This window comes from Aptenodytes patagonicus, chromosome 7, assembly GCF_965638725.1.
Source record: "Aptenodytes patagonicus chromosome 7, bAptPat1.pri.cur, whole genome shotgun sequence".
In the NCBI taxonomy this organism is placed as follows: Eukaryota; Metazoa; Chordata; class Aves; order Sphenisciformes; family Spheniscidae; genus Aptenodytes; species Aptenodytes patagonicus.
This window is the reverse complement of record NC_134955.1, coordinates 19,470,934-19,496,790: the sequence shown is the minus strand read 5'-3', so window position 1 is coordinate 19,496,790 and position 25,857 is coordinate 19,470,934. Positions and strand designations below refer to the sequence as shown.

The 25,857-nt window shown below is 47.4% G+C and overlaps 1 protein-coding gene across 1 annotated transcript in view; it reads left to right on the top strand.

Annotated features, from left to right (window-relative positions):
• Positions 1-23,048, top strand: part of MUC5AC (mucin 5AC, oligomeric mucus/gel-forming) — a 58,958-nt gene extending 35,910 nt beyond the window's left edge. Inside the window, exons 37-61 of the mRNA XM_076343511.1 lie at positions 78-143; positions 1,155-1,202; positions 1,818-2,108; positions 4,596-4,886; positions 6,633-6,677; positions 8,373-8,420; positions 10,371-10,599; positions 10,806-11,026; positions 11,906-12,080; positions 12,262-12,512; positions 13,963-14,146; positions 14,538-14,736; positions 15,664-15,842; positions 16,065-16,134; positions 16,447-16,547; positions 16,909-16,940; positions 17,756-17,933; positions 18,615-18,719; positions 18,914-18,948; positions 19,319-19,441; positions 19,553-19,651; positions 19,895-20,023; positions 20,734-20,791; positions 21,407-21,512; positions 22,047-23,048. Of these exons, the coding sequence (XP_076199626.1) occupies positions 78-143; positions 1,155-1,202; positions 1,818-2,108; positions 4,596-4,886; positions 6,633-6,677; positions 8,373-8,420; positions 10,371-10,599; positions 10,806-11,026; positions 11,906-12,080; positions 12,262-12,512; positions 13,963-14,146; positions 14,538-14,736; positions 15,664-15,842; positions 16,065-16,134; positions 16,447-16,547; positions 16,909-16,940; positions 17,756-17,933; positions 18,615-18,719; positions 18,914-18,948; positions 19,319-19,441; positions 19,553-19,651; positions 19,895-20,023; positions 20,734-20,791; positions 21,407-21,512; positions 22,047-22,272 (3,489 nt within the window). The 3' untranslated portion in view covers positions 22,273-23,048. The remainder of the gene's footprint in view (positions 1-77; positions 144-1,154; positions 1,203-1,817; positions 2,109-4,595; positions 4,887-6,632; positions 6,678-8,372; positions 8,421-10,370; positions 10,600-10,805; positions 11,027-11,905; positions 12,081-12,261; positions 12,513-13,962; positions 14,147-14,537; positions 14,737-15,663; positions 15,843-16,064; positions 16,135-16,446; positions 16,548-16,908; positions 16,941-17,755; positions 17,934-18,614; positions 18,720-18,913; positions 18,949-19,318; positions 19,442-19,552; positions 19,652-19,894; positions 20,024-20,733; positions 20,792-21,406; positions 21,513-22,046) is intronic.
• Positions 23,049-25,857: the final 2,809 nt, after the last annotated feature.

Sequence of the window (25,857 nt, the reverse complement as noted above, 5' to 3'; positions counted from 1 at the left end):
CCTCCACCTCCACGTCCTACTCCTCCACCACGCCGCCCACCTCCTCAGAAACCACACTGCAAACCTCCACCAGCACCGCCAGCCCCACGCCAACACCTACCACGTACCCCCACACCGGGACCTCCACCACCACCACCACCACGTCCACTACCACCTGTGAACCCGAAGTGTGCTCCTGGAGCGAATGGTTCGACGTCGACTTCCCCTCCTCGGGGCCCAGCCAGGGAGACTTCGAAACCTACCAGCACATCCGGGCCGCCGGGAGGGAAGTCTGTCAGCAGCCAAAGGAAATCGACTGCCGGGCGGAGGACTACCCCGAGGTTTCCATCCAATACGTCGGACAGGTCGTGCAGTGCGACGTCCACTTTGGACTGGTGTGCAAGAACGAAGACCAGACTGGCAAATTGAAGATGTGCCTCAACTACAAGATCCGCGTCCTCTGCTGCAGCCCTAACGACAAGTGCCCAATCCGCACCACCCCGCCCACCACCAGCCCCACCACCATCACCACCCGCAGATCAACCACCACCGCCCCAACCTCCACCACGGTCACGACCTCCACCTCCACGTCCTACTCCTCCACCACGCCGCCCACCTCCTCAGAAACCACACTGCAAACCTCCACCAGCACCGCCAGCCCCACGCCAACACCTACCACGTACCCCCACACCGGGACCTCCACCACCACCACCACCACGTCCACTACCACCTGTGAACCCGAAGTGTGCTCCTGGAGCGAATGGTTCGACGTCGACTTCCCCTCCTCGGGGCCCAGCCAGGGAGACTTCGAAACCTACCAGCACATCCGGGCCGCCGGGAGGGAAGTCTGTCAACAGCCAAAGGAAATCGACTGCCGGGCGGAGGACTACCCCGAGGTTTCCATCCAATACGTCGGACAGGTCGTGCAGTGCGACGTCCACTTTGGACTGGTGTGCAAGAACGAAGACCAGACTGGCAAATTGAAGATGTGCCTCAACTATAAGATCCGCGTCCTCTGCTGCAGCCCTAACGACAAGTGCCCAATCCGCACCACCCCGCCCACCACCAGCCCCACCACCGTCACCACCCGCAGATCAACCACCACCGCCCCAACCTCCACCACGGTCACGACCTCCACCTCCACGTCCTACTCCTCCACCACGCCGCCCACCTCCTCAGAAACCACACTGCAAACCTCCACCAGCACCGCCAGCCCCACGCCAACACCTACCACGTACCCCCACACCGGGACCTCCACCACCACCACCACCACGTCCACTACCACCTGTGAACCCGAAGTGTGCTCCTGGAGCGAATGGTTCGACGTCGACTTCCCCTCCTCGGGGCCCAGCCAGGGAGACTTCGAAACCTACCAGCACATCCGGGCCGCCGGGAGGGAAGTCTGTCAACAGCCAAAGGAAATCGACTGCCGGGCGGAGGACTACCCCGAGGTTTCCATCCAATACGTCGGACAGGTCGTGCAGTGCGACGTCCACTTTGGACTGGTGTGCAAGAACGAAGACCAGACTGGCAAATTGAAGATGTGCCTCAACTACAAGATCCGCGTCCTCTGCTGCAGCCCTAACGACAAGTGCCCAATCCGCACCACCCCGCCCACCACCAGCCCCACCACCGTCACCACCCGCAGATCAACCACCACCGCCCCAACCTCCACCACGGTCACGACCTCCACCTCCACGTCCTACTCCTCCACCACGCCGCCCACCTCCTCAGAAACCACACTGCAAACCTCCACCAGCACCGCCAGCCCCACGCCAACACCTACCACGTACCCCCACACCGGGACCTCCACCACCACCACCACCACGTCCACTACCACCTGTGAACCCGAAGTGTGCTCCTGGAGCGAATGGTTCGACGTCGACTTCCCCTCCTCGGGGCCCAGCCAGGGAGACTTCGAAACCTACCAGCACATCCGGGCCGCCGGGAGGGAAGTCTGTCAACAGCCAAAGGAAATCGACTGCCGGGCGGAGGACTACCCCGAGGTTTCCATCCAATACGTCGGACAGGTCGTGCAGTGCGACGTCCACTTTGGACTGGTGTGCAAGAACGAAGACCAGACTGGCAAATTGAAGATGTGCCTCAACTACAAGATCCGCGTCCTCTGCTGCAGCCCTAACGACAAGTGCCCAATCCGCACCACCCCGCCCACCACCAGCCCCACCACCGTCACCACCCGCAGATCAACCACCACCGCCCCAACCTCCACCACGGTCACGACCTCCACCTCCACGTCCTACTCCTCCACCACGCCGCCCACCTCCTCAGAAACCACACTGCAAACCTCCACCAGCACCGCCAGCCCCACGCCAACACCTACCACGTACCCCCACACCGGGACCTCCACCACCACCACCACCACGTCCACTACCACCTGTGAACCCGAAGTGTGCTCCTGGAGCGAATGGTTCGACGTCGACTTCCCCTCCTCGGGGCCCAGCCAGGGAGACTTCGAAACCTACCAGCACATCCGGGCCGCCGGGAGGGAAGTCTGTCAACAGCCAAAGGAAATCGACTGCCGGGCGGAGGACTACCCCGAGGTTTCCATCCAATACGTCGGACAGGTCGTGCAGTGCGACGTCCACTTTGGACTGGTGTGCAAGAACGAAGACCAGACTGGCAAATTGAAGATGTGCCTCAACTACAAGATCCGCGTCCTCTGCTGCAGCCCTAACGACAAGTGCCCAATCCGCACCACCCCGCCCACCACCAGCCCCACCACCGTCACCACCCGCAGATCAACCACCACCGCCCCAACCTCCACCACGGTCACGACCTCCACCTCCACGTCCTACTCCTCCACCACGCCGCCCACCTCCTCAGAAACCACACTGCAAACCTCCACCAGCACCGCCAGCCCCACGCCAACACCTACCACGTACCCCCACACCGGGACCTCCACCACCACCACCACCACGTCCACTACCACCTGTGAACCCGAAGTGTGCTCCTGGAGCGAATGGTTCGACGTCGACTTCCCCTCCTCGGGGCCCAGCCAGGGAGACTTCGAAACCTACCAGCACATCCGGGCCGCCGGGAGGGAAGTCTGTCAACAGCCAAAGGAAATCGACTGCCGGGCGGAGGACTACCCCGAGGTTTCCATCCAATACGTCGGACAGGTCGTGCAGTGCGACGTCCACTTTGGACTGGTGTGCAAGAACGAAGACCAGACTGGCAAATTGAAGATGTGCCTCAACTACAAGATCCGCGTCCTCTGCTGCAGCCCTAACGACAAGTGCCCAATCCGCACCACCCCGCCCACCACCAGCCCCACCACCGTCACCACCCGCAGATCAACCACCACCGCCCCAACCTCCACCACGGTCACGACCTCCACCTCCACGTCCTACTCCTCCACCACGCCGCCCACCTCCTCAGAAACCACACTGCAAACCTCCACCAGCACCGCCAGCCCCACGCCAACACCTACCACGTACCCCCACACCGGGACCTCCACCACCACCACCACCACCACGTCCACTACCACCTGTGAACCCGAAGTGTGCTCCTGGAGCGAATGGTTCGACGTCGACTTCCCCTCCTCGGGGCCCAGCCAGGGAGACTTCGAAACCTACCAGCACATCCGGGCCGCCGGGAGGGAAGTCTGTCAACAGCCAAAGGAAATCGACTGCCGGGCGGAGGACTACCCCGAGGTTTCCATCCAATACGTCGGACAGGTCGTGCAGTGCGACGTCCACTTTGGACTGGTGTGCAAGAACGAAGACCAGACTGGCAAATTGAAGATGTGCCTCAACTACAAGATCCGCGTCCTCTGCTGCAGCCCTAACGACAAGTGCCCAATCCGCACCACCCCGCCCACCACCAGCCCCACCACCGTCACCACCCGCAGATCAACCACCACCGCCCCAACCTCCACCACGGTCACGACCTCCACCTCCACGTCCTACTCCTCCACCACGCCGCCCACCTCCTCAGAAACCACACTGCAAACCTCCACCAGCACCGCCAGCCCCACGCCAACACCTACCACGTACCCCCACACCGGGACCTCCACCACCACCACCACCACGTCCACTACCACCTGTGAACCCGAAGTGTGCTCCTGGAGCGAATGGTTCGACGTCGACTTCCCCTCCTCGGGGCCCAGCCAGGGAGACTTCGAAACCTACCAGCACATCCGGGCCGCCGGGAGGGAAGTCTGTCAACAGCCAAAGGAAATCGACTGCCGGGCGGAGGACTACCCCGAGGTTTCCATCCAATACGTCGGACAGGTCGTGCAGTGCGACGTCCACTTTGGACTGGTGTGCAAGAACGAAGACCAGACTGGCAAATTGAAGATGTGCCTCAACTACAAGATCCGCGTCCTCTGCTGCAGCCCTAACGACAAGTGCCCAATCCGCACCACCCCGCCCACCACCAGCCCCACCACCGTCACCACCCGCAGATCAACCACCACCGCCCCAACCTCCACCACGGTCACGACCTCCACCTCCACGTCCTACTCCTCCACCACGCCGCCCACCTCCTCAGAAACCACACTGCAAACCTCCACCAGCACCGCCAGCCCCACGCCAACACCTACCACGTACCCCCACACCGGGACCTCCACCACCACCACCACCACGTCCACTACCACCTGTGAACCCGAAGTGTGCTCCTGGAGCGAATGGTTCGACGTCGACTTCCCCTCCTCGGGGCCCAGCCAGGGAGACTTCGAAACCTACCAGCACATCCGGGCCGCCGGGAGGGAAGTCTGTCAACAGCCAAAGGAAATCGACTGCCGGGCGGAGGACTACCCCGAGGTTTCCATCCAATACGTCGGACAGGTCGTGCAGTGCGACGTCCACTTTGGACTGGTGTGCAAGAACGAAGACCAGACTGGCAAATTGAAGATGTGCCTCAACTACAAGATCCGCGTCCTCTGCTGCAGCCCTAACGACAAGTGCCCAATCCGCACCACCCCGCCCACCACCAGCCCCACCACCATCACCACCCGCAGATCAACCACCACCGCCCCAACCTCCACCACGGTCACGACCTCCACCTCCACGTCCTACTCCTCCACCACGCCGCCCACCTCCTCAGAAACCACACTGCAAACCTCCACCAGCACCGCCAGCCCCACGCCAACACCTACCACGTACCCCCACACCGGGACCTCCACCACCACCACCACCACGTCCACTACCACCTGTGAACCCGAAGTGTGCTCCTGGAGCGAATGGTTCGACGTCGACTTCCCCTCCTCAGGGCCCAGCCAGGGAGACTTCGAAACCTACCAGCACATCCGGGCCGCCGGGAGGGAAGTCTGTCAGCAGCCAAAGGAAATCGACTGCCGGGCGGAGGACTACCCCGAGGTTTCCATCCAATACGTCGGACAGGTCGTGCAGTGCGACGTCCACTTTGGACTGGTGTGCAAGAACGAAGACCAGACTGGCAAATTGAAGATGTGCCTCAACTACAAGATCCGCGTCCTCTGCTGCAGCCCTAACGACAAGTGCCCAATCCGCACCACCCCGCCCACCACCAGCCCCACCACCATCACCACCCGCAGATCAACCACCACCGCCCCAACCTCCACCACGGTCACGACCTCCACCTCCACGTCCTACTCCTCCACCACGCCGCCCACCTCCTCAGAAACCACACTGCAAACCTCCACCAGCACCGCCAGCCCCACGCCAACACCTACCACGTACCCCCACACCGGGACCTCCACCACCACCACCACCACGTCCACTACCACCTGTGAACCCGAAGTGTGCTCCTGGAGCGAATGGTTCGACGTCGACTTCCCCTCCTCGGGGCCCAGCCAGGGAGACTTCGAAACCTACCAGCACATCCGGGCCGCCGGGAGGGAAGTCTGTCAGCAGCCAAAGGAAATCGACTGCCGGGCGGAGGACTACCCCGAGGTTTCCATCCAATACGTCGGACAGGTCGTGCAGTGCGACGTCCACTTTGGACTGGTGTGCAAGAACGAAGACCAGACTGGCAAATTGAAGATGTGCCTCAACTACAAGATCCGCGTCCTCTGCTGCAGCCCTAACGACAAGTGCCCAATCCGCACCACCCCGCCCACCACCAGCCCCACCACCATCACCACCCGCAGATCAACCACCACCGCCCCAACCTCCACCACGGTCACGACCTCCACCTCCACGTCCTACTCCTCCACCACGCCGCCCACCTCCTCAGAAACCACACTGCAAACCTCCACCAGCACCGCCAGCCCCACGCCAACACCTACCACGTACCCCCACACCGGGACCTCCACCACCACCACCACCACGTCCACTACCACCTGTGAACCCGAAGTGTGCTCCTGGAGCGAATGGTTCGACGTCGACTTCCCCTCCTCGGGGCCCAGCCAGGGAGACTTCGAAACCTACCAGCACATCCGGGCCGCCGGGAGGGAAGTCTGTCAACAGCCAAAGGAAATCGACTGCCGGGCGGAGGACTACCCCGAGGTTTCCATCCAATACGTCGGACAGGTCGTGCAGTGCGACGTCCACTTTGGACTGGTGTGCAAGAACGAAGACCAGACTGGCAAATTGAAGATGTGCCTCAACTATAAGATCCGCGTCCTCTGCTGCAGCCCTAACGACAAGTGCCCAATCCGCACCACCCCGCCCACCACCAGCCCCACCACCGTCACCACCCGCAGATCAACCACCACCGCCCCAACCTCCACCACGGTCACGACCTCCACCTCCACGTCCTACTCCTCCACCACGCCGCCCACCTCCTCAGAAACCACACTGCAAACCTCCACCAGCACCGCCAGCCCCACGCCAACACCTACCACGTACCCCCACACCGGGACCTCCACCACCACCACCACCACGTCCACTACCACCTGTGAACCCGAAGTGTGCTCCTGGAGCGAATGGTTCGACGTCGACTTCCCCTCCTCGGGGCCCAGCCAGGGAGACTTCGAAACCTACCAGCACATCCGGGCCGCCGGGAGGGAAGTCTGTCAACAGCCAAAGGAAATCGACTGCCGGGCGGAGGACTACCCCGAGGTTTCCATCCAATACGTCGGACAGGTCGTGCAGTGCGACGTCCACTTTGGACTGGTGTGCAAGAACGAAGACCAGACTGGCAAATTGAAGATGTGCCTCAACTACAAGATCCGCGTCCTCTGCTGCAGCCCTAACGACAAGTGCCCAATCCGCACCACCCCGCCCACCACCAGCCCCACCACCGTCACCACCCGCAGATCAACCACCACCGCCCCAACCTCCACCACGGTCACGACCTCCACCTCCACGTCCTACTCCTCCACCACGCCGCCCACCTCCTCAGAAACCACACTGCAAACCTCCACCAGCACCGCCAGCCCCACGCCAACACCTACCACGTACCCCCACACCGGGACCTCCACCACCACCACCACCACGTCCACTACCACCTGTGAACCCGAAGTGTGCTCCTGGAGCGAATGGTTCGACGTCGACTTCCCCTCCTCGGGGCCCAGCCAGGGAGACTTCGAAACCTACCAGCACATCCGGGCCGCCGGGAGGGAAGTCTGTCAACAGCCAAAGGAAATCGACTGCCGGGCGGAGGACTACCCCGAGGTTTCCATCCAATACGTCGGACAGGTCGTGCAGTGCGACGTCCACTTTGGACTGGTGTGCAAGAACGAAGACCAGACTGGCAAATTGAAGATGTGCCTCAACTACAAGATCCGCGTCCTCTGCTGCAGCCCTAACGACAAGTGCCCAATCCGCACCACCCCGCCCACCACCAGCCCCACCACCGTCACCACCCGCAGATCAACCACCACCGCCCCAACCTCCACCACGGTCACGACCTCCACCTCCACGTCCTACTCCTCCACCACGCCGCCCACCTCCTCAGAAACCACACTGCAAACCTCCACCAGCACCGCCAGCCCCACGCCAACACCTACCACGTACCCCCACACCGGGACCTCCACCACCACCACCACCACGTCCACTACCACCTGTGAACCCGAAGTGTGCTCCTGGAGCGAATGGTTCGACGTCGACTTCCCCTCCTCGGGGCCCAGCCAGGGAGACTTCGAAACCTACCAGCACATCCGGGCCGCCGGGAGGGAAGTCTGTCAGCAGCCAAAGGAAATCGACTGCCGGGCGGAGGACTACCCCGAGGTTTCCATCCAATACGTCGGACAGGTCGTGCAGTGCGACGTCCACTTTGGACTGGTGTGCAAGAACGAAGACCAGACTGGCAAATTGAAGATGTGCCTCAACTACAAGATCCGCGTCCTCTGCTGCAGCCCTAACGACAAGTGCCCAATCCGCACCACCCCGCCCACCACCAGCCCCACCACCGTCACCACCCGCAGATCAACCACCACCGCCCCAACCTCCACCACGGTCACGACCTCCACCTCCACGTCCTACTCCTCCACCACGCCGCCCACCTCCTCAGAAACCACACTGCAAACCTCCACCAGCACCGCCAGCCCCACGCCAACACCTACCACGTACCCCCACACCGGGACCTCCACCACCACCACCACCACGTCCACTACCACCTGTGAACCCGAAGTGTGCTCCTGGAGCGAATGGTTCGACGTCGACTTCCCCTCCTCGGGGCCCAGCCAGGGAGACTTCGAAACCTACCAGCACATCCGGGCCGCCGGGAGGGAAGTCTGTCAACAGCCAAAGGAAATCGACTGCCGGGCGGAGGACTACCCCGAGGTTTCCATCCAATACGTCGGACAGGTCGTGCAGTGCGACGTCCACTTTGGACTGGTGTGCAAGAACGAAGACCAGACTGGCAAATTGAAGATGTGCCTCAACTACAAGATCCGCGTCCTCTGCTGCAGCCCTAACGACAAGTGCCCAATCCGCACCACCCCGCCCACCACCAGCCCCACCACCGTCACCACCCGCAGATCAACCACCACCGCCCCAACCTCCACCACGGTCACGACCTCCACCTCCACGTCCTACTCCTCCACCACGCCGCCCACCTCCTCAGAAACCACACTGCAAACCTCCACCAGCACCGCCAGCCCCACGCCAACACCTACCACGTACCCCCACACCGGGACCTCCACCACCACCACCACCACCACGTCCACTACCACCTGTGAACCCGAAGTGTGCTCCTGGAGCGAATGGTTCGACGTCGACTTCCCCTCCTCGGGGCCCAGCCAGGGAGACTTCGAAACCTACCAGCACATCCGGGCCGCCGGGAGGGAAGTCTGTCAGCAGCCAAAGGAAATCGACTGCCGGGCGGAGGACTACCCCGAGGTTTCCATCCAATACGTCGGACAGGTCGTGCAGTGCGACGTCCACTTTGGACTGGTGTGCAAGAACGAAGACCAGACTGGCAAATTGAAGATGTGCCTCAACTACAAGATCCGCGTCCTCTGCTGCAGCCCTAACGACAAGTGCCCAATCCGCACCACCCCGCCCACCACCAGCCCCACCACCGTCACCACCCGCAGATCAACCACCACCGCCCCAACCTCCACCACGGTCACGACCTCCACCTCCACGTCCTACTCCTCCACCACGCCGCCCACCTCCTCAGAAACCACACTGCAAACCTCCACCAGCACCGCCAGCCCCACGCCAACACCTACCACGTACCCCCACACCGGGACCTCCACCACCACCACCACCACGTCCACTACCACCTGTGAACCCGAAGTGTGCTCCTGGAGCGAATGGTTCGACGTCGACTTCCCCTCCTCGGGGCCCAGCCAGGGAGACTTCGAAACCTACCAGCACATCCGGGCCGCCGGGAGGGAAGTCTGTCAACAGCCAAAGGAAATCGACTGCCGGGCGGAGGACTACCCCGAGGTTTCCATCCAATACGTCGGACAGGTCGTGCAGTGCGACGTCCACTTTGGACTGGTGTGCAAGAACGAAGACCAGACTGGCAAATTGAAGATGTGCCTCAACTACAAGATCCGCGTCCTCTGCTGCAGCCCTAACGACAAGTGCCCAATCCGCACCACCCCGCCCACCACCAGCCCCACCACCATCACCACCCGCAGATCAACCACCACCGCCCCAACCTCCACCATGGTCACGACCTCCACCTCCACGTCCTACTCCTCCACCACGCCGCCCACCTCCTCAGAGACCACACTGCAAACCTCCACCAGCACCGCCAGCCCCACGCCAACACCTACCACGTACCCCCACACCGGGACCTCCACCACCACCACCACCACCACGTCCACTACCACCTGTGAACCCGAAGTGTGCTCCTGGAGCGAATGGTTCGACGTCGACTTCCCCTCCTCGGGGCCCAGCCAGGGAGACTTCGAAACCTACCAGCACATCCGGGCCGCCGGGAGGGAAGTCTGTCAACAGCCAAAGGAAATCGACTGCCGGGCGGAGGACTACCCCGAGGTTTCCATCCAATACGTCGGACAGGTCGTGCAGTGCGACGTCCACTTTGGACTGGTGTGCAAGAACGAAGACCAGACTGGCAAATTGAAGATGTGCCTCAACTACAAGATCCGCGTCCTCTGCTGCAGCCCTAACGACAAGTGCCCAATCCGCACCACCCTGCCCACAACTAAACTTACTACCATTACTACCACATCTGAACCATGCTGCCCCAGCACTACTTCTACCCCTGTATCAAGAACATGTTTCTGTAAAGTTGGGGATGCTATTTTTTCACCTGGTTAGTTTACCTTCTTTTTTGGTCTACATATCTCATAATTAATGATTTCTGTTTATTTTTTATCAAATTTTTTCTTTTTTTTATTTTAATATATTCACAAATTTTACTTGGATATTTTGTAATGACTTGTTTAATTTTTGAACTGCTTTCAAAAAACTTAAGTTTTTTTTTCTTTGTATCTTACTGTATTTTCTTTTTTTTTTCAGGTGATTTGATTTACAACAGAATGGATAGTGATGGATGTAGATTTTATGCCATCTGTAGTCCAACATGTACAGTTGAACAACACACTGTACATTGTAATTTTACTACTCCTCTAACCACTGCTTCCTCTGAGTGGTCTCCCGTAACAACAACAGTTCCTCTGCCTACCACTTCTGGAAGCAGTGTTCGTGGTTGTGTTTCTGCTACTTACCCTCCACTACAGGTATGTAGTTTCTATGCTATCTTATGATTGTTGAAATAACATCAATGTTAGGTTGATACCAGAACGGAAGAGTTTGCAGTCTTATATCTTATATGTGCAGATTTCTAGAATAAGTGTTGCTAGTGATGTGTAATATACATGACATAAAATTTGTATGTGCCTTCTTCATATTTTTTTTTCATACTGAGAATGCAAGGTTCAATAATCTTTTCTAATTACTTTAGTGCTAGTAAAACACTTTCTGATACACTGCATTTCATAAATAACAAACTTTCTTACTGAAATAATATAGGAAGTTTTCTTGTGCATTTTGTTTCTTCACTAAACCGAAAAATTTAAGCTACTGTTATATAGTTTCTGTTCTCCTGCCCTCTACCTGTACTTCTGTACACATTCTTTTTCTTTTTTTTTCTTTTTTTTTTTGATAGTGATGGTCTGTGCTGATAGTGAAGTACAGTATACACAGCTAGTACAAAGGACATCGGTTCACTTAACCTAAGACCTATCCCCCAAACCTCAGAAGAGCTCCTCATGCAGAAGAAGTAGCTGGAATTAAGTTTCCCACCTTCTTTTAGCATAAAAATTAATTGTGTAGAATATTAGCAAGGTTGTACTATCAGTGAAGATTTTAATTTTAGTCTTTGCTTCAGATTTGGAAAACAAAACAGTTTTTCATCCTCCATATCACGGTCAGAATTATGAATAACTCTGGTCAACATTACAAATTATTAGTACCACAAATTGAAGAGAAGTAACACATATTAATTTCCTTTCCAATACCACCATTACTGGAAACAATATAACATTAAACTAAAAATATGAGTAAAGTTCATATCTGTTTGCAACCTCCTGTGATAGCAATTTTTGTTCATTTTCCAGCCTGGACAGATATACAAACTATCCAACTGTACAGAACTCATCTGTAAGGGAGACAACAAGGTAGAAGTAATTCCAACGCGCTGCCCACCTGTAAAGGAAATTACCTGTGCGAACAAATATCCGGCAATACTGGTACCTGATGAAAATGGCTGCTGTTACCAATATGAATGTCAATGTAAGCACCAGTGGATTAAGGAATAAGCTTTTTTGAAAAAAGCAAAACTTTGCACGGATTATATGGGCATTTTGTTTTCTTAGGGTTGCTCTATAAATTGTAGTATATTCACTTCAGTTTCTAAATTCTTTCTTCTACATTAATTTTCATGTTAATCTTCTAAATATTTTCTTTCTACCAGGTGTGTGCAGTGGATGGGGTGATCCTCATTATATTACTTTTGATGGAACCTACTATACTTTCCTTGAAAACTGCACTTATGTCCTGGTGAAACAGATTTTACCTAAATATGACAACTTCCGTGTTTACATTGACAATTATTACTGCGATTCAAAAGATGGACTTTCCTGCCCTAAATCCATTATTATTTTCTACAAATCTGCAGAAGTGGTGCTGACCCGTGAACTCATGAATGGTGTGATGACCAATGTGGTAAAATACCCATTTTTTATTTGTCTATTTTTGCAAAAAAGCAATAAGGTCTATAGGCCTTACTGATTCTCGTTTGAAATAGTCTCTGTTAGAATATCATATCACAGAGGTGATGAGGGCAGAGGGTATTAGGAAAAAAAAAGTTACACCAGTTTCTAAGAACAAAATGTCAGAAACAGCTTAGCACTATGCAGATATGAATATATTATGTGCATGTATCTGTATATATTAATAACACTAGGAAACAGACTAATACAGCTGATAGAGAGAGAGGACAAAGAATGCTTACACTGGTTCTTGATTCATGTTTCATGAAAACTAGTACATTGTGCCATTCACTTATGTAAACAAAGACATTATGAAGAAACACGAATGCAAATCACAAGCATGATTCTTCTCTCATGGTGAAGATGGGTATGTATCCCTTATCAGCTGGATGACTAGGGACTGCTTCCTCTGCATAGGGAACTTCAGGCACCAAACAGAGCCATGACATGATTCCCCCTCCAATTCCCTGCTGGGGAGAGAGGTATAGCTGAAGAAAAGAGGTGACTGGGGGTGTCACTTCACCTCTATGATCCTAAACTAGTGCTAGCAAGCCAGTGAAAATGAAAAGTCAGTCCCACTGTTACACTGGGAAATTTATTAGTTGATTAGAGAACACAAAGAGGTGGAAGGAAAAGTTTGTCTCAATATGCACTCTCCCCCTACAGAGCCATGCCAAGTTCTCCTTACCTACAGTCAGAAGGGCATGTTGAAACAATTAGTTCAGTGATTTCCTGTGAAAGAAAACAGTAGCTGACAGTTTTAACTCTTATTTTATCCCCATTCAATGAGAAGAAAGTTGCAGAATAATTCCTGGCAAAAAGTTATTAAGCAAATGTGTCCACCTTCATTAGTTCATATAAGATACAGGCTGCAAATGGAACAGCTTAGATTAACGAATAAATATGACCACTACATAAAACTGGCACCAGGGACATTTGACTTCATTTTGAATTCAGACAACTCTTCCGATGCCAAGCAACATGTAGTACAGGGACAGTGTGATTTTGCAGCGAAGTTATCACATAATAATGGGAGGAATATTTCTGCAGTTAAAGAAAACTACCACTCATTTTCATATGAAAAATGTTTACAATAAACAAAATGATGAATATCATCAAAAGAAAATACTTGGATTTAGAATACTGTGCATTAGCACACAATCTGCACAAACATAGTACATAGAGGCCACTTAGATTATTATCACACTGTAGTAATATAGCAATACAAGCTGAGATATTAATGCATATATATGCTGTTACTGCGATGCCAATGGGCATTGGATGTGATGCACAACAATATGGAGTTATGCATGATTATGAAGATTAGAAAATATATTATTTAAAACAATCAGGCAGAAGCAGTGCTTATTCTGAAGTTGTGGTTTTTTTAACCCTGCATTCAGATGTACTTCAACCAAAAGATTGTCAAACCAGGCTTCAAAAAAGATGGCATTTCTTTCTCCACACTTGGCATCAACATGATTGTTGAAATACCAGAGATTGGTGCAACCATCACCTTTAGTGGGCTGATTTTCTCCGTGAAACTCCCATACAGCAAATTTGGCAACAACACTGAAGGACAGTGTGGTAAGATAGATGCACTAATTGGAGGTGGGACACTTTTCCCACCCTACCGTGGTTATTCTCACCCTCTCTGGCTATGCAGTCTCATGATTGACAGAAATTTTTAAACAGCAGTAAAATGGAAATGAAAACAGTTCTGCTCTTCAACTTCTGTCGGATCAAAAGCTCAATATTTCAGCACCCTGTTTTTTTTCTTTGGGGCTGGGATTTTAGGTTTGTTTGTTTTTCCCTAACCTAAATTAAAGTTCAGATAACTGTAAAGAAAGCACTTCCTATGAAGCATGACACCTTATATATTTCATGAGCACATCACGTCTAAACGTGATATCAGCACAATAATGTATTGTGCATCTCTGATGTGGCTTATGAGACTTACATAGCTTGTCTTTTCCAGGAACATGTACAAATAATAAATTAGATGAATGCCGCTTACCAAGTGGTAAGATCATTTCTTCCTGTCCCCAAATGGCTCATCACTGGATCGTTGATAACAACAAGTCATGCCATGGAGTACCAATACCACCAGTTGTAACCACACCTCCACCAAAGCCTAACTGTGAAGCGCCTCATCTCTGCAAGCTTATCTGGAGCAAGTAAGAAAAAACTGAACGAATTCACTCTTCCTAGACAAAACTGTCTCAGTATCTTACAAGAAGAGTAAGAACTATAGCCCTAGCATGTGATAATAGCTGAAAATGTCAGCTTAATGACAGAATATATACAGTAAAAGGCCTTTGCAAAAGAAACTGCTCTTCTTTAATGACTTGCATGCCAAAGATAACTGAGCAAGGAGAGGTGAAGTCAGGGATGAATCAGGGATGCAGCAAGCACTAAAATCCATACTCCCTGGGTTGCAATCACACAGATTTATGTTATCTTTCTCCCTCCCTACCTTCCAGGGTATGCTCACTCTGAAGTGGGCCTTCAGTACAAACCATAAAGAACATGGTTACCAACCAGGTTAACAGAACAGACAGAAACATCTCAGCCAAAAAGCATCCTTCATTCTTTGTACATTTTATGTAAACCGTGGAGCTCCAAAAGCACAAAGATTTGTTTCCTGCAGTATTTCCTATACTTGTGTGAGCTCTGACAAAAGCTTTTTCTCAGCTGGGTCACTTATAAAGGCCCTCTTACACATGCTTGCTGTAGTGTCTAATAAGTTATGAGCTATTGTATGTGCAATTTTTCTATCTCTTGGCTACTTTTATCATCCCTTTTTCCTCAGTCTGATGCAGTTGCCTTTTTCATGACATTTCTGGCGTCAGACTGATGAAAAGTTGTGTACACATACAGAAACACTATGACCACTAGCCTCTTTAGAAAAAAAATGGAGCTTCAAATTTCCTAACCTCTCCTTTCCTGAATCTATCTCCCAGATTATTGGCCATTCTTAGGGTTTTGTTTCTCGTAATACATTCCTTCCTGAAGCAGAGTCACGTGCCATTAACTGGGAAGTGCTGGATTTTATATAATGACTGGTTAACATAAAAGGGGTTTGGTTTCTTTTCTGTCTGCAGGATTTTTGCAGAATGCCATGCCGTGATACCACCAGAACCATTTTTCAAAGGCTGTGTTTTTGATGGTTGTCGCATAGCTGATGAATCGATGCAGTGTTCCAGTTTGGAGATATATGCTACAGAGTGTGCTGCTAGAGGTGTCTGCATTGACTGGAGAGGAAAAACTAACAATACATGCTGTAAGTATTGCAGAACTCAAAAATGTGTGTGAGAAATGGTAGTAATTAGTGTTTTATTCAGTAAACACATCTTACCTCTAACACTTGACTACTGTCTACAAAAATACAGCAACGTCTTTACTCACAGAAGCTGCAGATGAAGAAGGCAAAGCTCTAGTCACTTTTGCTGCAAAAATGCATCTACTGTCAATTTTTGATCTTTTTTCTTCTTTTTCCATACAGCATACAACTGTCCAGCAAATATGGTATACAAGCCGTGTGGCCCCATTAATCCTGCTACCTGTGACCCAAGGTATGGAAAGACAAAAAAACCCACCTAAACCAACTGCTTATATTTTTGGTTTTTTCTATTTTTACCTATATCTACTTTCCTTAGACAATGGAGTTATTTCATAATGAAATGTCTTGTGAATTTGGATAATTTATTCAAGATTTATAAATATCAATCAGCTCTATGAATATGCACTTCCTGTTGCACTTCAGAAAATGTAAATTTTTTTTATCTCCCTTGTATCTGACATGTCAACCTTCTACATATGTTGCTCTCTCTCCCGCTTCACTGCAAAAACGTTGTACTCAAATGCATACATTCCTCCCACTCTAGCTCTGTTGAGCTTCCTGGCTATGGAGTAACTGAAGGATGTTTCTGTCCTGAAGGAAAGACGCTCATAAGTGGAGACAACAACATCTGTGTCTCTGAATGCTGTAAGTAATCTGTAGCTAGTTTGGGGAATAGAGATCAGGATTGATACTCAGGAGGCCTGTGTTCTACTGCCATCTTCTACATGGCCAGATCATGGGCAAATCAGCCTCTTTATGCTCCTTTAGTCTCCCCATCTAAAAATTGAATAATAATCAATATTACCTTTTTTCCATCTTCCTTCCTTACATGAGACCTACCAAGATGGTAGAAATCTACATTTCAGAAGAACTAGTCTGCATATTCATTTTCTTGTTAGTTTTATCTTCACAGTATTTCTATTTGAAACTGCACAAATTTATTCCTTTATGTCAGTTTTCAGTGCTGTAAAACTCCATTCGGTTTTTGTTTTTTTTTTCTTTCCAGCTTGTAGGGAACCAAATGGAGTATCCAGATGGGTGAGTATCACAATCAACATACTTTATCAAGCACAGACAAGTGAAGCAAGAAGATATTTAGTGTTTCACAAAAACAAAGTTTTGCTTAGGTTGGGGGAGACTTTAGGTTTTTTTCAAGTGTTAGCTCCCCTTTAGTCTTAAAAATAATTATGAGTGCCAGAGCAGAAACCACATTGCTCTCTAAGAAATTTAACAGTAAGTGATGGGATATTCTTTCAATAACCATCACCTCACATACTGAAAAAAAAAGAAAAAAAAAAGAGAGAGAAAGAGGAAAAAAGAGATAGATGGTAGTAGTGGAACTTCGGCATATGTGTTTCTTTCATTTCCACAAATTTGGCTTGCTAAAGTTACTAGGGATGAAGGGGCAGATGGATAACAAAGTTTACCTGTTGCTGATAATGTTGAAAGTCTGCATTCTTAGTTTCTCAGCTGCATACAAATTATAGAAATTTCTCTCTGTAACCTAACGTGCAAATGAGTAGGTCGTATGATAATTTCTTACTCAAAAATGCATGCAAAGCTCAATCACTTCTCCTTTAGACCTCTTGTATCCCTCATACTAACACTACTAATAAATAGAAAGTGATAGCTGTGTGAACATGCTCAGAACCTTCAGTGGCCTCTAGTTATCTTCCCCTAATTAGCTTCAGTTTGAGGTTTTCTTATAAAATCTAAAAATATTAGCATTATGAAAAGGCTGATGTAATCAGGTATGACTGTATCCATGAACAAGTCAACTAGAAACAAACAGAATGATTTTGGTTTGAATTTATATATAATTTTTTTCTTCCTTTTTTTTCTTTTTTATATAGCCAGGAGAAAAATGGACAAAAGATTGCCAGGAATGTGTCTGCGACAAAAATACTCTTAAAGTGCACTGTACAAAACACAAATGTTCTCTGACACAGCAAGTATTTTGTGATGAACCAGGTTACATGCCTGTTCAGATACAGATACCAGAAGATCCATGCTGTGCCAGGACTGAATGCTGTAAGTACTGTCTTAGTTCTTTATCATGGGGAATATAATATATTCATTTTGGGGAACTACAGCAATAATTTCTCTTTTTTTTAATACTTTGCATTGATTTCATAATGCTTTTATCCCTCATCCCACTTTTTAGGACCTTCTTGCAGAGCATTTAGTAGATGCCTGAAGAGAACAAATTTAAAGATTAAAAGATTTTACATAGTCAGACACAGAAAAGTAACCGGAAATCTCCTATAATTTAACACTGAAAACCTTTAATGCTGCCACCACCTGAAACAATATTCAAAAATTATTCAAAGCATTTTCTGTTTCAAAGACCAGTATAAAAAAAAAAATCTTAAAAAAAAAGTCTTGAACATTTAAAAATTGCTCAAGAAAGTTTCTGAACCTCTGAGAGTCATCAGATTTCCCAATTGGTACAAATTTCTCTTTGGAAGTATCTCTTTCCAGCAATCACCTCTCTATTCTTCTCAGACAATGCTTTGTTTTACAAAGGTTATGGAAAAGCCTATTCACTTTAAAAATAGCTGGGCAAATATACTGAATTAGTCATTAAACTACCGTGTGTAAACAACACCGTATTTGCCCCATGGGAAAACTTCTGAAGTTCATGCAAAACAAAATTACTTTCATTTAAAAATTCTGAGTTCGTTATTTTCTATATTCTCTTACATTAAACAGACTGCAACACTAGCCTCTGCCCTGAGGTCACACCCCAGTGCTTAGAGGGACAGGAAGTAGTCACAGTAATGCAGCCCGGAATATGCTGTCCTACCTTTGAATGCAGTAAGTACTATGTACCTTCTTCATGTATTATTCACAGCTATATTTTTCTAAGTTTATGAATACAAAAATCTTAAAAGAGAAAGATGCAAATTATCTGTGTTATCATATTGGGCCAAGAAAGCAGCAGTTTTTTCACTACTTCTGCTTCTTAAAACTTACACCTCTATGACACTATCTTTCTTCCTTCTTTACAGGACATGGCTGTGTAGTCAATGAAACCTACTATGCAGTAAGTACACAAAGTAACTCACTATAAAAATACACCTTCACATAGGTTCACAATGCAATGTTTTTGAGACTCCTATCATGGACCATATTTTGCAGAAAGGCCTGAGATAAAACATTACAATTTTTTAATTGAGGTCAGCATATCAACACCCTCCCTACAAGGAAAAGCATTTTCTGCTCTCCTTTCTGCATTAGCAGAATTTAATTCCAAAATGGATATTACCAACAACAGAAACTCTACTTAAACAAAACAACCAAAATTGTATTTAAAGATAGTTTAGCCCATACATAGTTCAGCTTTGTATTGTCTGTGACATACATACACAAAGTAACTTGCTTTTACTAACAATGACTTTTCTGACTTCCCCTAGCCTGGAGCTGTCATTCCATCAGGTGCCTGTGAAGAATGCACCTGCTCTGAATCCTCTTACTCAAGCCCTCACCACGCTACTGTCAAGTGCGAGCCTGTTATCTGTGACACATACTGCCCAGCGGTGAGTGCTATTTTGCTGTCAGTAATTCATACCCCACTCAGCTCAAATATCCACTAGTTAAGGTCAGTGTCCTGACTCAATATCATTTCCTCTCTATTTCTTTCAAAACAGGGTTATAAGTATACAAAGAAACCTGGACAGTGCTGCGGCACATGCAAGGCAGCGGCTTGTATGGTGACTGTGGGAGACAACATTACACGCGTGCTTAAAGTAACTATCCCTGGTTTAGTTCACTTTTGGTGAACTCTGCTAGTCTTTTCATTCTTTCCTCTCCTTGTCTTTGTCATATTTATTTGCTGCATCTTTTCTCATGTTAGACAACTATCAGCTGAAATTCAAGGAAATTGTTTGGAATAATCAAACTGCAGTAGGCAGCAATGATAAGACACTGGGGAGTTTTTTGTTTCATTTTTATATAAGCTTTTTATTCACCTTAATTTTAACTACTTTCAGGTTGGAGAATTCTGGAACCTACCTGGTGATAACTGTACAACTTACACATGTGAAAAATATGATGACCAGTTCATTCAAGTCGTCTTACAGAAAAGCTGTCCTCCCTTTAACCCTGATGACTGTGATCCAGTAAGTACGCTTCTACCAGTTTTCATGTTTGAAAATGTTGCAGTGGCTAACACCAGTGATAGAAGGATCATGGTGTCCAAGGAAAATACCTAGCAGAAGCATTACACAGGATGTAGCTCTCATTTTACCCTCTCTGAATCTGGTCCCCATCAAATTTCATTTCAGAATAGCAAATCAAAATGAATCTTATTGAAAAAAATGGGATTTTTATTCCTAAATTATTTAAGATTATAAATTCTTTTTTAGAGTTCACTTATTGAGAGCAAAGGTGAAGAAAAATAAGCTACTTCAGTTCACAACATCATTCAACTTAATACGGCTCAGGGTAGATTAGCACCAGCCCCATACATCTGGGGAGTCAGTTATTTCATTAATTGTGTTACCCTGTCTGACATAATCCTTCACCTGTACTGACTTGGGTCACTCAAAATACCCCACATGTGCTACAAGCCTTATTTCTGAAATTTTACTACTGAACTCTGATGACAGCAAGCAGTTCCAGTCCCCCTCAATGTCAGCTTTCAAAGAACTCTTATTAATATTGAATTGAAGTAGTTATGTGCCCTTAATATTTAGCCTTGCTTGAAATTATATTCCATGTCAATACAAAGAACTTTCTGGTGCCAGAGAAACTTAGGAAGCAGGGAAAGTCTCTGCTTTAGTATGTAGATATGAAACCTCAGTTATCTATTTCTGTTTTCCCACTCAAGGATGACGTCAAGCTATCTGACGATGGCTGCTGTAAAGAGTGCCAACCAAAACAGAAGAGTAAGTAATGATCATTTTGTTAAAAGTAATGATAATATGTGTCTTATTAGGTATATTAGTCCATCTTGCATGGTAGATGCATAGACAGAAGAGCTGAACAGACCAAGTTTGGGACCACTGCCTCACACTGGGGTGAGAAAGGAAACAGGTGGAAAAAGAAAGGAACAGAACATTTCCAGCATGCACTTTAGGGCCTTGGAAAACATGGATATGGTGAACTTTCCCATCCCCTACTGTTAAAAGTTAGCCTTTTTGTGAGAGGGAGAGGACTATGACTATTCCCCAACTTCCATACAGACATTCTCTTCAAGGAAGAAAGTGAAGCCAGTCCTGGGAGGTGGGTGTGCATTGAGCAGTTGCCACAGTACTGCTCTTTATTCATGCATCCTGCACCAAAGTTGCATAAGCAAAAGGGAATTTTTCATTCATTGATAACACAAGCAGCAAGAGTCATCATTTGGCCCTTAGCAATTGAGAGAAATACACTGTGACCTAATTTCCTATTTCAGCTCCCTCCATCTCCATTTTTTACTACAAGCTGTCTATCATACACAGATATCTATTTATATGCACATATATTTTAACCTATTTTCCCTTGGTTTGTGACAACCTCAGGTTGTATGAAGCACAATACTACTACTGTCATCAAATATCATGGATGTGTATCTCCTGCACCTGTTGAGGTGACATACTGTGAAGGCAGCTGTGATGCTTACTCACGGTAAGTGGTATAAAAGATAATTGTGGTCTCTTGTCACTTGTCACTTTACACTAGTTACATAAAGCAAATCACAAGTGATTTTCTAATATGTTCAACATCCACCCAGTCATCAGCTGTTTCCATTGTGCTAACTAGTATTTTTAACAGACATGATGTTGTACTAGCTTAATTACCTCAAGACTCACAATGTTTTAATAGCCTGTTCAGTGTCATAGTGAATAGACCCAAGTTTTGATTTTGCCCATGTAAAAGTGAGGTTATTTGTTTCTCACTATTCTCTCATTTTGGACTGGCTTAATATGTGATCTGGATTAATTAATTTTCTTATTCTGTGCCTTAGTGAAGAGCTAGATCCATCCATTTTTACAGTGAGGAGAAACATATTTCACCACAATATTGTAAGAATGGTAATATTGATCAATAGTCCCACATGCAAGCATGCAACTTCTGGTTATATTTAGGAATGGGTGGGAGGGGCAGTGGTATTTCTCACATAATTTCTGAATCTTTCTCTTTTGTTGGTTTTGCAATCAGATATTCTCCAGAGGCAAACATGATGGAACATAAATGCTCATGTTGTCAGGAAATCAAGGCCAGCCAAAGAAAGGTGACTCTGACATGCAGTGATGGAACCTACCGTGATCACTCATACACCTATGTGGAGAAATGCAGCTGTGTGAGCACTGAGTGCATTCCCCAAGCCAGCACCCAACAGGCAACAGACCAGATAAAGGCCTCTCAGGAACAAGTGAATGTCTAAAATTAGAACTAGAGGGAAGAAGTCAAACAAGGTTTGAACATAAGACTAAAAAAAAACCTTGAAAAAATACAGAAGTGTCAAAAGCAGCTAAAATTTTGGATGAACAGATGATATTTTCTGTATACAAACTCAATATGTCTGTCTACATTATTTCAGTTTTCATTACCAATATATCTCCCATTGTTCTTCATGTCTTTTCTTTTGCACCTTGAGAGGTACAGCATAAGGTCATTTTGACATTTTCTGTTCGTTTGTTTGTCTTCTGAGAAGTGCTGTACCATAAGACTGAGAGCTGGATTTACACTTGCACAAAGTCTGTTATGAGAACAACATTCTCTTCTGGCTTGAAGCTTGCCTGTGGCGGCATAATATAGACACTTGACAACATCTAATATTTCCATTGATACAGACTGACCTTTTTAATAACATTTTCATTCCAGTTCATTGAGACAAATCAAAAGCTAAAGTCCGGAAAACAAACAAAACCCAAGGAAAACTGTACCTCTGTGTTTATTTTTCTTTTTGCATTAAGGAAAACTTAGACTGCAGAAAGCTATACCTTCTCAAAACTATAAACTTCAATATTTTGAACAATTTATGATGGGCATATTTCCCTATATAGTCTCATGAGAAAAAGAAAGAAATCCTATCATGAGAAGCTGCTGCACGCTATTCTTTGTTTACATAACACCGTCAGCATAGTAACTGTACGAAAATATGGAATTTTTTTTGTTTTGTGGTTAACTGTTTACAGAAGTATATATATATATATATATTTGCCAACAAGGCCATATGAAGGAATTTTGTAAACAAAAGTTAATAATAATAATAATAATAATAATAATAATAATAAAAATAAAAAATGTAAATTCTTTCCTAGGAAGCTTTCAAAAGTTGAACCATTGCTATTTATTTTGTTTTTGGAAAATTGATTTATTGGGTCATTTCTTTCAGAATTAATGTTATCCCATTTCTTAGTCTTAGTCATGTTATCTGGGTGTGGTATATTTTCTTCTATTTTGTTTTTGAATATTGTTTTATTTTTGTTCCTTAGGAAAAAAAGTAATGATGATTAATAAATTTTAAGCATGTTACAGCATGTCTCCTTTGACTTTTCACTGAATCCCTCACATGAGAGTTGCTGGCCCCATAAAATATTTGCTTCCCATCCTACTACAGCCATTTCTCAATAGCTCCAGGTCAAATGTATTGTGGCACCTAACCCCCTATAGAGCGTTGATACTGCTTTGAATGAAAGGCACTCAAAAACAAAGTGTTCCAAGCACATCACTTCAGATGCTATCAATTAGTGAGCTTCCAGTAAGCAAGCACATCTTTGTGCCTGTACATATTTTGTAGCTCTGAAAGCTCTTTACCTGACAGACAGAAACTATCCAAAGTATTCCAAACCAGTTAGTCTCATATTTTAGAGCCCACTGCAACATGCATACATCTTGAACCTGAAATTGCACTGTTGTAAATCTACAAGTTTTGACAGGTTACTATGCAGCTTTAGTGACACTGTACTTTGAACCAGCCACCACAGATCTGACTGTAGATTGTATAACGCCAAGCAACATGTTTTACACAATTTACAAATTACTGCTCTAGGATCAGTAGGGGGAACAGTAAAAAATTAAAGGTGATGACCTTTCTCCTAGCCTACAGTTTGGACAGCTCAGTAGAGGGAGTAACAGGGTAACAACATAGGCTTTCTGTAGGTGCCCTGCTTAGGCTGCTTTCTCACCTGTTTTTCTTTCACAGAACACTAACAACCCATATACTCCCCCACTCAGAGGCGAGCACTGAATTGTCCCTGAGGATCACTAGTAACGTCATAATTCCTGCTGGCAAAAATCCCTACCTCCTCCCAGCTTCCTGTTGACAAATTGTTACTTCACTGTCTGTTTTTTCCAGTCCTTAGGCTCTTGTGCAGCCCCAGGTGCCATACTGCTCTGTTCCCTCCTTTCCATCTAACCCACCAGGCTTCCCGATGCAGCACTACTACTGAATTCATGACCGGTTCGGTGAGTGACAGATTCTCTGGCCTTCCCTTCTTCTCCCACTCATTCTGCAGAAGGGAAAAGAGATTGTCTATAATATAAAATCAATTATTATGCACTTCTTTGGTCCACAACAGCTCCTTGTCCACAGTTAACCCACTGAAATAACAGATTCCCTGCATGTTGTTTCAAGATCGTTAGTTGTTTTTCCATGCAAAGCCTGTATCTCAGCATCCCAGCAGCTACCCTCTTCCCTGCAAAACTCTGTGTATATTAAGTCTGTGACACCAGCCACTTCATACAACTCACTGAAAGAGGAAAAACTAATATGATGAGGAAGAAGGGAATGAGAGACACATAATATGTGGCATATGGGAAGACTGAGAGGTGATAATGACAGGGACAGCAGAGGCCAAAACCAACCTAGAGTTTGGTGGCATAAGAAGAAAAAAAAAAAGAGAAGCAAAGGAATGGACAGACTTTAATCCTGGCATGGGGAGACAAGGAGGCAAAGAAACAATGAAGGGAAACATAAGCCAGGGCAAACCATGGAAGCACACAGAACCTGTGGCTGAGGACGTACTGGAGATGCTGCCTTGGAGAAGGAAGGATTTGTATCGTAGATACAGTGATGGTGCTGGGAAAGAGCAAATGGGAACCCTCAATTCAAGAGAAGGAGAACAGGGACAACATGCTTTGGGCATGAAAGAGCAAGTGGAAGGACTTGCAGGGACTCACTGAAACAAGACATGGAGTAAGTGAAAAACAGAGCTGCAGTGGATGTAGTAGCCACAGTAGCCAGCCTTACAGGCTTCCTAAATTTTCCTTTACATAGGACCTGTCTTTGCTCTGAGTTATTGTTGACACAGACTGGGTAATAGCTCCAAAGCAAACCTTTCTAAAAACTGGGATGAATGAGATCAGTTATATCTCTCAAAAATAAATCACCAATTTTTTAAACCGTAGATAAATAATTAAGTCAATAAACAATTAGGTGGAAGAAAGTGATTAGCTTGGTAGCTCTTTGTTGACACAGGTCAGAATACTGTGCAGGTCACACTGAACTATACTAGTGTAGATAATTAATGTATATTACACCAACATTAACACTAGAGGGCTCTAGGCTCACAGTTTACAAGCCTATATGAAAAGGTTTTCTGTCAAAAAGGTTTCTTTCAAGGCACTTCAAAGTGAGCCACATAATAACTATTGCCTTACTTTCAAATAATTAAGATAAATTTTGCTCTTAACTTACTCTTGAATCTACAGGCATCCATTCCACATAACATACCAAGGCTCGTTTATATGTCACTTAATTTTTCTTTTTTCTTGTCTGATCATCTTTGGAACACAAATAAATTGCAGCAGAGAAATCATTCACTTAGGACAGAACTTATTCCAACTGCACAAAAAACATTCAAAGGTTTCGGGTCTAATTTCAATATTGGCTGTCAGCAGTCCTTCCTTGGGCATTCATACACTTGCTCCCCACTCAGGACTCCTGTTACGTAGCCTAACTACTGCATGACCAGCTTATTTTTTCCCCTTTTCCACACAGCATTTTAAAACTCTGCAGTGTAAA